An 18,140-nucleotide genomic window follows, 5' to 3' on the forward strand; every position below is an offset into this window, starting at 1 on the left:
CTGATCGTTGAGGTAAAGTGTCAAACGAACGGACTTGCGAACCCCAATGAAGGCCACTCACGAGCACCAAAGTAGGGAGTGCTTACGGAGGGTATGGGGGACCTCCCCCAGAAAATTTTGAAAAAGACTGCCGTAAATGCTTTCTGACAGTATTCAGTCAGGCACCGATCGTCGAGATAAATAGATCTGACCAGATACCGCCCGTCACCTGATCACTAGTTTATCCGACCAGAGAACAAAATGTCAAACGAACGTTCTTGCGAACGAAGTCCCGGTGTGAGACTGTCGGAAATGCTCTATGACTGTGTGGGGATGTGGGATTTAATCACCGTAGAAGGTATTGATTACCGAAACGTATCACAAATACTTTTTTTTATTTTCTAAAATTATTGAGGGGGGGGGGGGCAAACAGAGGGCAGAGTTGGCAGTTCTCACTACAATAGTTAAAAACTAGATAATGTAAAGGCAATTTGCTGAAAATTTCATTCAAATTGATCCACTATGAACCGAGAACTAAGCGTTTGAAATTACCGCCTAGTCTCTATCATCATTACTAAAGTCAGTACGATAAACAGCATAGTCTCGATTATCCATTTAATCTTTAAATCGTGAAGAAAAGTTATGCAGCTCATAATCCACTTAGAGTTGATTATGGTCTTGGTAAGTTAATTAATGTGTAATTAATAATTTAGATATTTCAGGCCTAAAGAAAGACCTGCAATAGACAGATTTAGCTCTTGCATAATGTATGTTTAAGTACGAAAATCAAATGGTCGCTGTCTTTTTGAGTCTGTCTGTCGTTCAGGGCCCTGTTTCACGAAATTTTAACTAAAGATAAAATCCAAATCAATCTAATATTATCCAATCAAATTACTAAAATCTGGATTTTATATCGTTAAAATTTCGTGAAACAGGCCCCAGATTGTAGACTTCTTTATGTATAATTCCAAGTCAACCATACAATAACTTTAACCTCTAGAGAGCCCGTAAGCAACCATAGACCATGGGCGGACTGACATTACTGATGACAAAAATGACCACATTTCAATATCGGGTTGAAAAAAATGAAATGAAATGGGGTTTAACATCCTACTGTTTTGCTCCGAACTGGGCTAATGAAGACAGACATACGCCATACAATGTGCTATGAGGGAAATTTAGTCCAGACAGTGGCACTACAGCCTACTCTTATATCGAATTCCAACTGTCAAGGGATTTTTTTACGTGCACGCCAATGTGTACACGGGACCTCGGTTTTTCGTCTCATCCGAATGACTAGAAAATCTGGGTAGAAAAAAGCCAGAATTATAAGTTTTATTATTTTATTCAGTATTTACATCTGTACATGTAGAATATATATTTTAAAACACCACTTTTATCCTCTCTTACAAATATTATTAAATTTCAAATATAAATTTTATTTCTGGTTTGAAGTAACATTACACAGAAAACGATATAAGCCTGAAATATCCATGTTCCCTAGGATATATTACTTACTCTTTTTAAAGATGCATTATGTAAGATTTAGATAAAGTGCTAGAGGTTCTTGCTATAATAGTTCAAAAATAGATAATAAAAAATGAATATATTGAAAATTTCATTCAAATTACTTTATTCTGAGTGAAGTTATAAGTCTTGGAAGATGTTGCCCAGATTGTTTATTATCGTAGGAACGGTACTGGACAAACAAGACTTAGTCTCGATTAAACATTTTATCATTAACTTTATAAATCTCCCGGGTGTTCTAATCCATTTAAATCACAGCCATCTGATGATCTAGAGAGTTAATTATAGTCTTGTCATGTGAATAAATGGCTAAATAATAATCTATATATAACTAATAACAGACAGCTTTATGGATAACATTCACTTGGTTTATTAAATACAATGTTTCAATGAGGATACATTCACCGTTATCAAGCAATGCTCTTTAAATACCCTTTAAAGATAATTTATATGACATTTGAGACCAAAAAAAGGTCTGCAATAGAAGATTTAACTCCTACATAAGGCACCTTTAACCTGAATAAAGGAATTACCAGAACTTTCATAATATTGTATTTAAAGATGGGTTCCCAGAAAAGTATTTATCGGGTGGTTATTTCCAATAAAAGTATGGTAATTTTGGTATATATGGAAAGTAGAGATATCCAATTGTAACAAATAGTAAGCGATTAAAGACCGCATGTCTTATGTATGCAATGAATTCTCCTCTGACTTCCAACAGAGGAAAGTCACGTGACGTAAACATGACCTGGTTTGATCGAATTTTTATAGCAGGGCATACCTTCGCAATTACAATGTTTGAGAAGGATTTGAAGCACATGTAGATTAAAACCTTGTAATTTCCTTTTCTTTTTTTGATACAAATTAAATATTAAAAATAGATTAGTTAAGAGTTTAATAAAGAGTTGGTCATTCTTGCTATAATAATTCAAAAATAGATGATAAAAAAGAAAATATTGAAAATTTCATTCAAATTACTTCATTCTCAGCCAAATTATCACTGTTTATTGTTTTGACAAGATGTGTGCATTGTGGTAACTAGCTCACTGGTATATTCGCGACTTAGCCTCGCTTTCCCATTTTTAAATTAAATTTTTAAATGGCGAACCGTTCTAATGTAGTCAAAATCTTAAATATCTGATGCCATCGAGAGTTGATTATGGTCTGTATAAGTTAATTAATATCTAATAAATAATTTACATAACATTTCAGGCCTAAAGAAAGACCTGCAATAGACAGATTTACCTCTTGCATAATGTATGTTTAAAGGGACAATAACACTCTTGCTGGCTTGAAAGCTCCAGAAAATAAATAATATCTCTATCTAAGTACTAGATGTTTAAGTGTCCTACCTGTTGTGTAAATTATCCATTACATCCTATTTTACTTGTCCAGAGGGTTCGAAAATATTTTTAAATCGAAGTTTCATTTGAAAAGGTTTATGTTAGACGTTTCAAACCATTATGTTGAATTTTTCAAAATTTTTAAATAAGGTGTGTTAAGATGAAATTTGTATCATCAATTACATGTAATTGAAATATTCTAAAATAGTACAATTTGTTGACCAGAATAAAGATTGGGACATATTATTCAGTTACAACAAGAGTGGTATTGGGCCTTTAAGTAATTAACTAATCTATAAAATAAAGGCTAGAATATAGAGTGAATAATGGAGTACAAACACTTTTATTCTCTAAGCAATGGTTATTTGTATAATATATCAGCTCATTAACCATTGCTTTATCAGACAGCCATTATGAGTGCTGGTTTCACTTGGTGAATCAAGTTTGTTTCAAAATTATGGAATAGTAATGTATTTTTATCTTAGACTTTCCATGTTTTTGATTCCTCTTCAAGTCAATTTAGTAGTTCAATGAAAACCAATAACCACAACTGCTGCAATGGTTAAGAGCTGAAATGCTTGTAACCATTGCTTTATGGTATGTGCAATATAAAGGCCCACCAATGAATGTGACCCCCTTTATGTACACCAGACATAAAAATAAAATATACACGTCTATCGAGCCTACTAGCGAATTAAAACAGACATTTTTTAAAACCCATACCTGGATCAACTATATACAAATCACCCTGTTTATTTGGTTACAAATATCATAACATAGCCTGATACCTTTGACCGTGTTATCAAGATCAAAACCATTGTTCCAGTTAGAAGTAGGTGTTGTGTGGTTGGCTTTTATTTCTAGAACACCTGGTAACACTTCCCTCTTGTATTTGACATCATAACAGCCATGGATCACCAGAGCTGCATACTAAAATAACACATTCAAGGTGTCAGTCTAATGCAGTCAATGTATCATTCTAATGCAGTCATGGTATCAGATTAACACAGTCAATGTATCAGTCTAACACAGTCATGGTATCGGTCTAACACAGTCATGGTATCGGTCTAACACAGTCAAGGTATCCGTCTAACACAGTCAAGGTATAAGACTAACCAATCAGGGTATTAGTCTAACAAAGTCAAGGTATAAGAATAACCAATCAGGGTATTAGTCTCACACAGTTGAGATATAAGACCCACCAGTCAAGGTATCAATCTAACACAGTCAAGGTTTTAACAACAACACAGTCAAAGTGTCAGTCTAACACAGTCAAGGTATCAGACCTATGTTATAACACCATGGCATAGTGAATATGAATTAAAGTTACTACATGTATGTACATATATACAAGGCCAATCTCTAACCCCCAAAACAACCTTTTAATGTTTTCCAATTTTATATAGAAGTATAATTTATACTCCAAACATTTTACACAAAGAGTATAATTATACTCCCATAAATATTTGATGAAATACAGACAATAAATATGGTACATTCAAATGAATACAAAGTACAAATAAGTAACAAAACAAAAAACAAGTATGGTCAATTACATATCCTGATTCAGTATGATTCCCTCTAATTTAATATATTACATTTCAGAATCCCAGTTCCAAAAAACACCCCCCCCCCTCCTCCCCCCTCCCTCACACACACACACTGCTAGCGGTTACATTGTGAATTCCAGGTTCATTCCACCTCCCCCATTTTTTTATTATCTATAAATAGTGACCATGTGTCATATACAAGACAGGGTATGCTTCCCCTTTCTTGAACACTGAATGCCACTTCTTGTTTAACTGTAAGTAGTGCTGGGTGTCATATACAAGGGTGTCATATGCTTATTTATAATGGTGACTGTTTTGGGCAAGATCTGCTTACTCTTTCCAAAACATTTTTTGTTTAACTATAAGTAGAGGTGGGTGATGTGCAAGAGGCAGAGTGTGCTTACTTTCTAGAACAACTAATACCACCTATTTAGCTAAAAGTAGTGATAGGTATATATAGGACAGGTTGTGCTTATCCTTTCCAGAACACCTTATATCATTTCTTATTTGGCTATAAAGTAGTGATAGGTATCATACACGGGACAGGGTATTCTTACTCTTTTAAGAACATCTGATATCACTTGTTTAGCAATAAAGTAGTGATGACTGATGTACAAGAGGCAGGGTATGCTTACTCTCTCTAGAACATCTGGTATCACTTCTCCAAATGATGAGCTGTAACTAGTGATACTTCCTGTTAATCTATAAATAGTGATTACTAATGTGTACTAGGTAACATCTATTTACTTTGTAGACCATCTGATACCACTTCTGGTTAAGCTATAAGTAGTGAGGGTGTCATATACAAAGCAGGGTATGCTGACTTTCTATAGAACCTGCTATAATTTATCTAGGTAGTTCGAATAGTTAATAATTAATTCACCTGTACATTAGGCCTACATATATAATAGTTCTTAGCATGTGTCATGTACATGGCAGGGTATATCAACTTTTTACAACCTGATACCATCTATTTAGGTAATAATTTATATTGTATGTCTTCAATAACATGCTATACACCTGTACAGCACTACACCTGTACAGTACACTAATTACCTATACTATAATTTACCTGTACACTATAAATAATATAACTATATATACAAAATATTACTAGATTGCATTAAAAAAAAAAAATAACGGTTGAAGAAAACAACATTGAATCATACTCTTACTTTCAAGCTCTGATTCAATAATACACAAGAAGTAACCAATTAAAGGAATGAAATAGGGTTTGGCAGTCAGTAAAACATGTTTTTAGGGAGAATGACACCTATGATCGTATAATAGTGAGTTGACAACCTATTGAGCAAAAGACATAGAAATAATTATGTTTTGACTTTCTTAGAAAATATGAAATTGTAGCTTTGGTGGACCCCCTCCCCCCCACCCCTTTTAACTAAGTTATATTAAGTCTCCAGTCTATATCACACAGACCCCCCCCCCCCCCCCTCCCTTTTAACTAAGTTATAATGAGTGTCCAGCCCATATACATAGACCCTTCCAAACCCCACCTCCGTTTTAACTAAGTAAGTTGTAATGAGTGTCCAGCCTATATAACATAGAAGCAAACAATTATTGTATAAATATAAATTACAGATAATAAAAGTTGTTTTAAAAATACAATATTTCTATAATGATTTACATACATCACAAAATGGGGTGGAGAGAGCGAGAGAGAGAGAGAGACTAACATATGGTTCAATTTTATTTCAATAAATCGCTTGCGCGGTAGAGGTCTTTAGAAGTGGGAGGAAACCCGAGGACCTGGAGAAAACCCACGAGGTTGAACAGGTGACGATACTCCTTGTCAAGTACAACCGGGGAATCGAAACCACACCAGTTGACTCAATGACAGACCTTATGATACAACGCACACACACTAATCATTCGTCCATCTACCCCCCCCCCCCCCGATTATAGAAAGGAGTGCGTTGTATTAACTTTAATAAGTATCGATACCTATATCCTTCTGTTTTCATTCGATTCCTGTTTTACAAGATTAATACAAAAATTTACAGTTTCATTTACACCATTTTCACATCAGGTAATTTACAATTTCACATTCAAAATGGATCTCAAATAATAAGGTGCATTAAATCATCAAAAACCTAAACTACAATAGATCGAACACTGGTTGTCGGAGGCTATAGTTATAGACCTATATAGATCGAACACCGGTTGACGAAGGCTATAGTTATAGACTTATATTTAACACTGGTTGTTGAAGGCTATGGTTATAGACCTATATATAGATGTAACACCGGTTGTCAAAGACTATAGTTATAAACCCATATTTAACACTGGTTGTTGAAGACTATATAGACCTATGTAGAATGAACACTGGTTGTTGAAAGCTATAGTTATAAACCTATAGATGTAACACTGGTTGTTGAAGACTATGTTTATAAACATGTGTAGATGTATCACTGGTTGTCAAAGACTAAAGTTATAAACCTATATAGATGGACCATTGTGTGACTGGTTATCAATAGTTATATAGATGTAACACTGGTTGTCAAAGGCTATGGTTATAAAACTATATATTTAGAAGTAACACTATATGACTGGTTATCAAAGGCTTCGCTGATTGGTTATTTTGTGTTGATCTATTCTATTTTAGATTGTTGATATTCCTCAATGTATTTGATTGGATGAAATAATCATGTGACATGGAAGGACGAATATTGACTAATGTAGTGTGATTTATTTCCACGATCTGACTTGGTTGATTTCCCACTGTTGCCTAGGAACGGATGAATCACATGGTTGTAAATGTAACGAATCATCTTTACCGATCTCCACACACGAGTTGTGTTCCGTATTTTTAACTTGTTTAGTTGACTGAAAGGGAAAGAGGAATGAGGTTTAACATCCACTCAGCATAAACAAGGAGAGAGAGAGAGAGGGAGTGAGAGAGAGATTTTAACATCCACTCAACACAAACTAGGTCATATTGGGACTAACACATGGTTCAATTTTATTTCAATAATTGCTTGCGCATATGGGTCTTTAGCAGTGGGAGGAAACCGGAGGACCCGGAGAAAACCCAGAGGGTGGACAGGTGACCCTATTTCTTGTCACGTACAACCAGGGAATCGAAATTACGCTAGTCGACTCAATGACAGACCTTATTATACAGAGCGCACACGCTAATTATTCTGCTATCCCCCCCCCCCTATTATAGAAAGGAATCGGTAGTAATAACTTCAATAAGTATCGATAGGGTTGACTAGTTGACTCAATGACAGAACTGATGATAACCATCGGGCTATCCACCCCCACCCCCCCACCACATAAACAAGGGGTTTTCCCATTAGAAGGAAAGCCCATGTCATACAGTAAGGGACATTTTGCACGCACAGTCTCATTTTCAACTTCTCTTCACAGAATTACAATTAATATACTATCACGTGCACCTTTATCATTGACAAAAAATGAAATAAAATGGGTTATTGTCCTACTGTTCTGCTCTGACTGGGCTAATGAAGATGGGCATACCTCATACAGTGTGCTTATGAGGGAAATTTTGGCACTATGGCCTACTCTTATATCAAATTCTAAATGCCAAGAGATCTTTTAAGTGCACGTCAATGTATACACGGTTGTCCCATCCGAAAAACTACACAGCTGGCCTTGTCGGAAATTATTATTGCCAAGACCCTATATATTCGCTGCCAGGCCCTCTATCCTGCACCAGTTTCCAGTGGAATTCATGGTCATGCTGAAAAATCCTGTGGCATTCAAGGCTGTTTTGTTTGTGAGCCTGGGCCAATGGTCCATTACTCACAGAACCACTATTGTTCCCAGTAAAAATTTGAGCAAGCAGATGACCTTATTATTTTCACGGGAATACATCTTTAAAATATATAAATCATCTTACCGAATCGTAATCCCAGAATCCTGTGGGTTGTGTTTCACAGAAATGAATATGTATTGTATCTCCGTTCTTCGCTTGTAAACATCTTTCTCCTAGAGATAACTGACCTTTCATGTTTAATCGGAACATCTGAAATATTGTTACAAATAGAGATAGGGATTAACAGAGAGAGAGAGAGAGACAGAGAGAGAGAGAGAGGGAGGTCAAATCGACACAAACTAAGTCATTTCACGACTAACATATGATTCAATTTCATTTCAATAATTTACTTGCAGAGATGGGTCTTTAAGTGTAGGAGGAAACTGGAGGTTAGGCGACCCTACTCCTTGTCACGTACAAGTGTGCAATGGACTAGATATATACCAATGAAACTGCAAATTAGAGGTCAACTTCCATGCTATTTATGGAAAAGTCGGCCATCTAAGGACTTACTACAGCTTCATCAATGGACAGATATTTTCCCCTGTTTACGAACAAGACCAAGACTGCGGCTAATAATTTATCATTTCTCTACCCATGTGAAGAAAATCCCTCGTTGATTCCAAAATCTGGGAGCCACAGTAGCTTACTGATCAAGACATTGGTTCGTTAGCCTGGAGGTCCCGTGTTCGATCCCAGTGTTGGCAGAGAAAGTTCATCAGGATATTCTGGCATGGTTCCCCTTTGTCAGTGGTGTAGGACATATAGTCATTCGGATGGGATGGAAACCCAAGGTCCTGCATACACATTAAGGATCCCTTGGCAGTTGGAATTCCATATTAGGGAAAAGGGTGTGTTAAGTGGGCATTTATGGTAATCTCTTTATAATGTATTTTACCAAATTGGAAAAACTTTTCTGGGAAATAGAGAGAGAAAGAAATGGGGTTTAACATCCACTCCACACAAACTAGGTAATTTCGGGATTAACACATGGTTCAATATGGGTCTTTAGCAGTGGGAGGAAACCGGAGGACCCAAAGAAAACCCCTGAGTTGGAGAGGCAACCCTACTCCTTGTCACGTACAACCAGGGATTTGAAACCACACCAGTTGACTCAATGACAGGCTTTATGATACAGCACGCACATGCTAACCATTCAGCCACCCACACCCCCTTCTGAGAAATAATAACATCACATATTTAGGTCATTGTATCATGTGACCATATCTTACCTGATTCCCACCAGCATGGTGACAATAATAAGCTCCGATTGGTCCACCACCAACAGACTGACCAACCGTATCCCAACATTTATTCCCGCCAACAGTTTTAAACTGAAACAAAGAAAAACAAACAAAATTGTCAAGAAACTGAAAGCTACTAAATCATGTTAAAGAGTCATTGTGCAAGATCAAAATCTGCCAATTTCAAGGGGTTCTCTGGCTTCAAAATGTTATAAATATTCACTTGACCATAATCAACCCAGCCATAATCAACTCACAACTGGTGGAGATACTGAATGGAGATAGAGAGAGAGAGATGGGGTTTAACGTCCACTCGACACAAACTAGGTCATTTCGGGACTAACATATGGTTTAATTTTATTTCAATAATTCGCTTGCGCGTAGGGGTCTTTAGCAGTGGGAGGAAACCGGAGGACCCGGAGAAAACCCACGAGGTTGGAGATATTGAATGGATTAAGTCATCTGGTTATGGTTAAAATGGACATTAATCAATAAGAGAGAGAGAGGGGGAGAGAGAGGGAGAGAGAGAGAGAGAGAGAGGGAGAGAGGGAGGGAGAGAGGGAGAGAGAGGTAGAGAGAGAGAGAGAGAGAGAGAGAGAGAGAGGGGGAGAGAGAGGGGGAGAGAGAGAGGGAGGGGGAGAGAGAGGGGGAGAGAGAGAGAGAGAGAGAGAGAGGGAGAGAGGGAGAGAGAGAGGGAGAGGGAGAGAGGGAGGGAGAGAGGGAGAGAGAGGTAGAGAGAGAGAGAGAGAGAGAGAGAGAGAGAGAGGGGGAGAGAGAGGGGGAGAGAGAGAGAGAGGGAGGGGGAGAGAGAGGGGGAGAGAGAGAGAGAGAGAGAGAGAGAGAGGGAGAGAGAGAGAGAGAGAGAGAGAGAGAGGGAGAGAGAGAGAGAGGGAGAGGGAGAGAGAGAGATGTTTACTGGATACAAACTAGGTCATTTCGAGACTAACATGGTTCAATTTTATTTCAATAATTCAATTGCACATAGGGGTCTTTAGCAGTGTGAGGAAACCGGGAGACCCAGAGAAAACCCACAAGGTTGGACAGGCGACCCTACTCCTTGTCAAACACAACCGTGGAATCGAAACCACGCCAGTTGACTCAATGACAGACCTTCTGATACAACGTGCACGCGCTAACCATCCAACCCCTCCAAAAAGTAGACAAACCAGGATGTCTACGATTAACCATTTTTCAATGCATGGTCAAACTTACTTCACCCCAAACTTACTTTGGAGGCAACGGAGAAAATCATTCAAATACCGGGAGGGGCCATTTCATTGCAAAATTCCAAACATTTATAACTTCATCAAGGTCAAACTTACCTCGCCCCAAACTTTATTTCGAGGTAACGGAGGAAATCGTTCAAATACTTCATAGGCTACGTTCTCCATAAACCATTTGAAACTTTTACAATTATGTTGTTTTTTAAATTCCAGTTGTTTACTGATATCACCAATCGGATACCCTCGTACAGACGGCTCTCTCGTATAAAAATATTCTTTAAATTCATCATCTAACCAAACTTCTACCACTCTCATATAATTCTAAAAAAAAACATAACAAAAATTGGCTATGTTATTTGTAACCATGATAATTCTTATTCACGTCTACAATTGATACACTATTTGAGGCTTTGCACAAGTAAAATTAGGTTCAATTGGTAATCCACTAGTAACATCAATGCTGATTGGTTAATCAAATGTCTGACGTCATAGGGTCAAAAGTCGCTTGTATGACCTCTGATGCAACCCTCCACTACAACTGGTCAGATCTTCATGTAGTGTTGGCCATCGAAAGTATAAAAAAAAACGAAACGAAATATAGATCTGTATTATAATCAGATTGAGGATATCTTGTCAGGGTTTGGTCTTTTCCGTTTTGTTTGCGGTCCTCCTGCACTTACTATTAGCCGAAGTGGATACAAGAAAGGGACGGCAACACTCCTTTGACAAGGTGACTAAAGCTGGACAGGCTGATACATCTGCGTGGATACTGGATCAAGCAAAAGATACCGGCGGGGCAGAGGAGTAAAATAAATAAATCAAAGAATCCCCGCTCAACAGGCTTGGTAGAAGTGAAGATGGTTTAATCAATATAATGTTTCGGGTTGAGATACCCTTTATCAGAAGTCTTCTCAGTAATTAGTTTTTGAGAATCTGAGATAAATCTATGCCTGCCATGTACAAGACTTACCAATAATATAACAGGAATTTTAGCGTCAACTTTTCCAAAACCATACGGCATGTGATTTCTGTAAACATGACCCACACGAGAACATGGAACCCATTCAATACTACCACCACATTGCCATATCTAAAACAATTACAATAAAATACAAAACAATTACAATATTTTCTCAATACTGCCATAAAATAATCATTATAAACATCGGAAATCATATAGATGATATTTAGGCACAAGGACTGTATAATACTGATTTATTGCCTTGCAACATTAGAACCAATGACTCCTTGGATGCATTTAACCCGTTAAGTGCGTAGGTCGTTACATAACGTCCTGGACAACTGCCACTCACTGTGTGTAGGGCGTAATATAACACCTTGGAGGTATTTTCCCCAACCTATTCTTAGAACATAGTTCCCAAGGGATTCCCCCACGATCGCAGCATGCGTAGGTCGTTATATTACGTCCTGGACAACTGCCACTCACTGTGTGTAGGGCGTAATATAACGCCTTGGAGGTATTTTCCCCAAAACCTATTCTTAGAACATAGTACATAGTTCTTCGTCACTTCATCAAATTAATTACACAATAGGGGGTAGTTAACGTTTTAAAAATGTCACGCTTAACGGGTTAAAGCTCAGCTAAATATATTTACAGAGGTGTTCATTTATAGTTCAATAGAAGCGTTTCCATAGCTCAAGAGGGAGAGAGAGAGAAAGAGAGAGACACAAATAAGGTCATTTCAGGATTAACATATGGTTCAATTTTATTTCAATCATTTTCTTGCGCATAGGGGTCTTTAGCAGTTGGAAGAAAACTGGAGAACCCAGAAGAAAAAACCCATGAGGTTGGACAGGGTGTCCTACTGCTTGTCACATACAACTGCGGAATCGAAACCATGCCAGTTGACTCAATGACAGACGTTATGATACAACACGCACACGCTAACCCTTCCGCCATCCAACCGTCCATAGCTCAATAGAGATAACTTGCAAAAGCGCAATATAAACTGAGCTGTACTGGTAGAAGGACTCTTCCACTCTTTCATTCCTTTGCAATGAAAGGTTTTTTCGTAACCATTTTGGAATTTTATTTGTTAAAAGCTTTATCGCAGTTTAATCTATGCTAGTTTATCAAAAATGTACTTTTTTAAAAATATTCCAGAAATAATTTTTAAAAAAATGTATGTTATACAAGTTTATACCTGACGCCCCTTTAACTGAATTTATATTCCAAAATGAAATGAAATGGGGTTGGTTTAAAGTCCTACAGTTCTGCTCCGACTGGGCTATAAGGGAAATTTTGCCTGGGTAGCAGCACTATGACCTATATCGAACTCCAACTGCCAAGGGATCTGTTACGTGCATGTTAATGTAAACAGCTGTCCTTGTCAGGACTTCCGTCCTGCACCACTGACAAGGGGAAAACACGTCAGAAAATCCTGATGAACTTTCTTGGATAATACAGGGATCGAACACCAGAATACATTTAAAACTGACCTTGAAGGACAACTCAAAATTTTCTCCTCCCCAGATTTGCATACCAGGATCATATCCACCCATTTCAAAAAAATATTTACGATCCATCGCAAATAATCCACCAGCATGTGTTGGAGATCTGTTCAAAATAAATACAATTTATATCAGAAATAAAAAATGAAACAGAGTTTAATGTCCTACTGTTCTGCTTATGAAGACAGCCGACGAAATATAGTGTGCTACGAGGGAAATTTTGCCCAGACAGCGGCACTATGGCCTACTCTTATATTGAATTCCAACTGCCAAGGGATCTTTTACATGCACGCCAATGTTTTTTGTCCCATCCGAATGACTAGACAGTTGTAGTTGTCAGGCCCTTCATCTGCAACACTGACAAAGGTGAAACCACATCGGAAATGGAGTTTAACTCCACTTGAGAAAAACTATGTCATTTCGGGACTAATATATGGTTCCTATTTTATTTTTTTTAAAATTCGCTTCTAGAAGTGGGAGGAAACCGGAGGACCAGAAAAAATTATGAGGCTGGAAAGAAAACCCAACTGCTTGTCACATACAAGTCCGAAATCAAAACCATGTCACATGACTCAACGACAGACCTTATGATCTAACATGCATGCGTTCATCCATTCGGCCACTCAACGCCCCCTGTTAGCAGGGAATTGAAATCACGCCACTTGACTCAATGACAGACCTTATGATCTAAAGCACATTCATTAAAACCAATCGCTCGACTCCTCCCGCCTTTTTAACATGAAAATAAAACTCAATTTACTTGTATGGTTCAGAGTGATAGATCCTAATGGTCGTTAAAACAATTCGTCCTCCCCCCCCCCACACACACACACATACACCCCTCTTTGAGATGAAAATAAACCTCAACTTACTTGTATGGTTCTGAGTGATAGGTCCTGGTGGTGAGTTCCCTCTGTGGTACCTGGCTTTCTTTATACAGGAAACCCCACTCAAAGATTCCACGATGATGGGTCGTCGTATAAACGGGACGATAGCGGAAATTATCCCAATCTATACCATCAACAATCGGCACGGCCATTATAGTTCTGTAATACACAAATGTTATATAGGTCATAGAAATATTCTGTTTATCATTATTGTACGCGAGAATGAAATATGAAATGGGGTTTAACTCTTAACATCTTATTTTTCAGCAACCGACTGGGCTAAAGAAGACAGGCATAGCCATGGAGTGTGTTATGAAGGGAATTTTGCCCGGGCAGCAGTACTACGGCTTTCTCTTATATTGAATTCGTACTGTCAAGAAATCTTTAACATGCACGCCATTGTGTAAGCAGCTTACTCTTATACTGAATTTGTACACAGAACGTTTGTTTTTTGTCCCATCCGAACAACTATACACTGCAAGTCAAAAGTAATGGAGTTTATCTATTATTCTGCACCGACTGGATTAAAGAAGTCAGGCATACGCCATGGAGTTTGTTAAAGTAGCTAAGTCCGTAACTCAATATCATCCAAAATCTTCGACATTGAAAACACGATTTTTTTTGCAATTTAAATCAGCATTGGTGTTGTGATCTTACCTGGAAAAGATGGGCTTCTGATATCCAATATTTAAGACAAAATAAACATTTTACCATTGGTACACGAATCGTGTACCATAATGCATTTCAGCGCAATTTGTAACAAGGTGCTCAAAGAATGAGGCTAGACATATTCCACAAGTCATGTCAAACAGTGATATCATGTTCTTATTTGGAGAGCATGCGCAATAAATAATATCGATGTGGACTGGAATAACCAGATGCTAGAAATTGACTTGCGGTTGAGACTTTTGGCGTATTTCGCTGAACATAACTGATGACAATTCACAGTAAAACGGACACGATTGAATGTAAAACAGTTTATATAAATTCATATTACATTATTATATGTGTTGCGACCCATTTGTGCTAATTTCTAGGTCCAAAATATTAGCGATTTAGCTCCTTTAAGTAGAGAATTTTGCCCTGATAGAGGGTCTTTTCTTCTGACTTTTTCAAATTTAAACTGTCAAGGGATCTTTTACGTACACAAAAATGTGAACATAGGACATCAGTATTTTGTCTCATCCTGGTTAGTTACATGTATCCAGAGCCGTACTCACTGACTCCAACATGCGAGAAATAGTCATATTATACTAGGGTATGCCTAAAATGGCAATGCTCTTGCAGGAAAAACAAAAAATTCTACTTTCACTTTTTGACATAAAGAAAAGATCATACTAAACGTATTGGCTTCTCTTGAGAACAAACAATAAGCTAGTTGACAGACATTTTAAGTCCTAAATCAGCGATTTTAGTTGAAAACACTATTTTATGCCGCTTCCATTTAATCAGGCCTGGAAATAACAGTTTTAGATGTACATGACAAAATGTCAGGCACTAATGAAATATTACCCGACATTTTCAACTTAGTGTCGGACATGTATTAATAATATCAATAAAAAAGACAAATCAGTGCCGGACAAAATGACAGGCACCATAGGTTTTGTGCCTGACAAAACCTGATCTGTGCCTGACATTGTCTGTGACAGATGCTTTATTTCCAGGCTTGCATTTAATAAAATTTAAAATGTTTAGTTTGTCGTTATGTGGGTGAAACGGAGTAGAACCGCATTACATAATAGTTAACTAATTATTGGATATGGCCGCCTTTCTGGGCAGAGATCTATTCTCGAAGTAAATAGCTGTCTGTGCGCAGAAAGGAGAAAAGATGTCGCTGTTGATTCACATGAAACTTTAACCATATTGAAATAATATTCGAGATCAACTGATTTCAACATCTTTTTTTTGAACTAAATCAAACAAGTTCAGCTGCTTTATGCAAATGGCCTGAATCCAGATGTTTTATCATGAAACATTTTCTCTTCAAATACTAAAACATTCCGATTCTTTACACACTTTCAATTTGAAATTTTTTGACACGTCTTTTCTGGTTGCATGAAAATAAATCTACAGAAGAAAACCCAAAAGAAACAGACATTTTCTTGTTTATTTCAAATTTTTCCCCATTTCATGTATCTCAAACACATCTGTGTGCCAAGTTATTTTAAAACTATTAAAACTCTAAAGAAGATGAATTTGTATTGTCCGTTTGTATTTGTATTGTTCGTTTGTATTTGTTATTCAATACTAACACAGCTGTGAAATTATCTGCCTGTAGAGCTGGGCGATATTTCGGTTTTTCGATATAAATTTTTTAACATTCGGCAACATATGCAGTATATGTCAAACCAAGCCAGCATCATCTATAATTTTCACTAAAATTATTAAAGATACATTTTTATGTAAGAGCTAAATCTGCCTATTGCAGGTTTTCATTTTGGCTTTAAATGATATATAAATTACTATTTTGATATTTATTCACATGACAAGCCTATAATCAACTCTCTAGAGCATCGGATGGCAGTGATTTAAACGGATTGAGATACGATCTCCATTTAATGAATTAATTAGAAAGTTGAGAAATGAGACTTGATTAACATGTAATGTTGCTATTGATAAACAATCTATGCCACATCTTGTCTTCAAACAGTGAAAACTTCCCTCAAAATAAAGTAATCTGAATGGATTTTTCAATATATTCATTTACTATTATTCATTTTTGAACTATCATAGCAAGAATGGTCAGCTCTTTATCTAAATCTTACATAATGTATCTTTAGATGTGCCTCTATTTAAATAGAATCCAAATCTGAGAGAGTATAGTTGAAGGGGACGAATTTCAACATGGGCAGCAATTGAATTCCAATTGCTTATAATTAGGATCCTTGATGTGTTCAGAGACCACATTTTTGTTTAATATGAAATGAAATGAAATGGGTTTAATGTACTACTGTTCTGCTACGAAGTAGAAGACGGGCATACGCCATACAGTGTGCTATGAGGAAAATTTTGCCCGGACAGCGGCACTACAGCCTACTCTTATACTGAATTCCAACTGTCAAGGGATCTTTTACGTGCATGCCAATGTGTACACGGGACCTCGGTTTGTCGTCTCATCCGACCGACTGTACGTTATCACTTGTCAGGCCCATCATCCTGCATCACTGACAAGGGAGAACCATGCCAGAAAATCTGGATGAACTTTCTCGGCCAATGCAGGGATCGTACACCCGACCTCCAGGCTAGCGAGCCAGCATCTTACCCACTTAGCCTGTTTAATATGAGTAAAATTAAATAGAATGTCTTTTAGTTAAGCAACACTACAATTCTTGTGGATCAGAAAGGAAAAGCTTAATAACAAATATCTAATACGGAGTCAAGCTGGGCCCTTATTCACGAAAACTTAAACTAAGATACAATCGAAATTTTAAGAAATACTGCAATTCGATTGGCTGACCAGTAAAATCAATTTGCATATATCCAATTTGCATATTGGTCAGCCAATCAAATTGCAGTATTTCTTAAAATTTCGATTGTATCTTAGTTTAAGTTTTCGTGAATAAGGGCCCAGTAAAACAATTTTTGGGAAGTTCTCTTCAAATGTTCCTACATTTTAAATGTCTAGCAAGATGTAAGAGTTTATTGGCAGTCTTATTTTCTAGACACCAACTAAAATAACAAGAACGAAAACCATCTATCTTTGATAATTTGATTTTGTTTTCATATTTCTTAAACATACATTATGCAAGAGCTAAATCTGCCTGTTGCAGGTCTTTCTTTAGGCCTGAAATGTTTTACAAACTATTAATTAGACATTAATTAACGCATCCAGACCATAATCAACTCTCGATGTCAACGCTAGCCTGCGACATTTGTTGGATTATGATCCGATTTGCTGCATAACTTTCCTTCTCGATTTAACGATTAAATGGATAATCGAGACTATGATTTTTGTTGTACCGACTTTAGTAATGATGACCGAGGTTATACGGAACTTTCGATCGCTTAATTCTCAGTTCAGATTGGATCAATCTGACCGAAATTTACAGCAAATTGCCTTTACATTATCTAGTTTTTAACTATTATAGTGAGAACTGCCAACTCGTTATCTAATCT

At 37.1% G+C, this 18,140-nt stretch overlaps 1 protein-coding gene across 1 annotated transcript in view; it reads right to left on the minus strand.

Moving 5' to 3' along the window:
* Positions 1-5,852: 5,852 nt before the first annotated feature.
* LOC126822584 (N-acetylgalactosaminyltransferase 7) overlaps positions 5,853-18,140 on the minus strand; it is a 35,806-nt gene continuing 23,518 nt past the window's right edge. Inside the window, exons 6-12 of the mRNA XM_050551544.2 lie at positions 14,010-14,183; positions 13,126-13,243; positions 11,636-11,755; positions 10,765-10,986; positions 9,431-9,532; positions 8,283-8,408; positions 5,853-7,243 (exon numbers count right to left, since the gene is read on the minus strand). Of these exons, the coding sequence (XP_050407501.2) occupies positions 7,106-7,243; positions 8,283-8,408; positions 9,431-9,532; positions 10,765-10,986; positions 11,636-11,755; positions 13,126-13,243; positions 14,010-14,183 (1,000 nt within the window). The 3' untranslated portion in view covers positions 5,853-7,105. The remainder of the gene's footprint in view (positions 7,244-8,282; positions 8,409-9,430; positions 9,533-10,764; positions 10,987-11,635; positions 11,756-13,125; positions 13,244-14,009; positions 14,184-18,140) is intronic.

Source organism: Patella vulgata, chromosome 5 (assembly GCF_932274485.2).
Source record: "Patella vulgata chromosome 5, xgPatVulg1.2, whole genome shotgun sequence".
Lineage (NCBI taxonomy): Eukaryota > Metazoa > Mollusca > Gastropoda > Patellidae > Patella > Patella vulgata.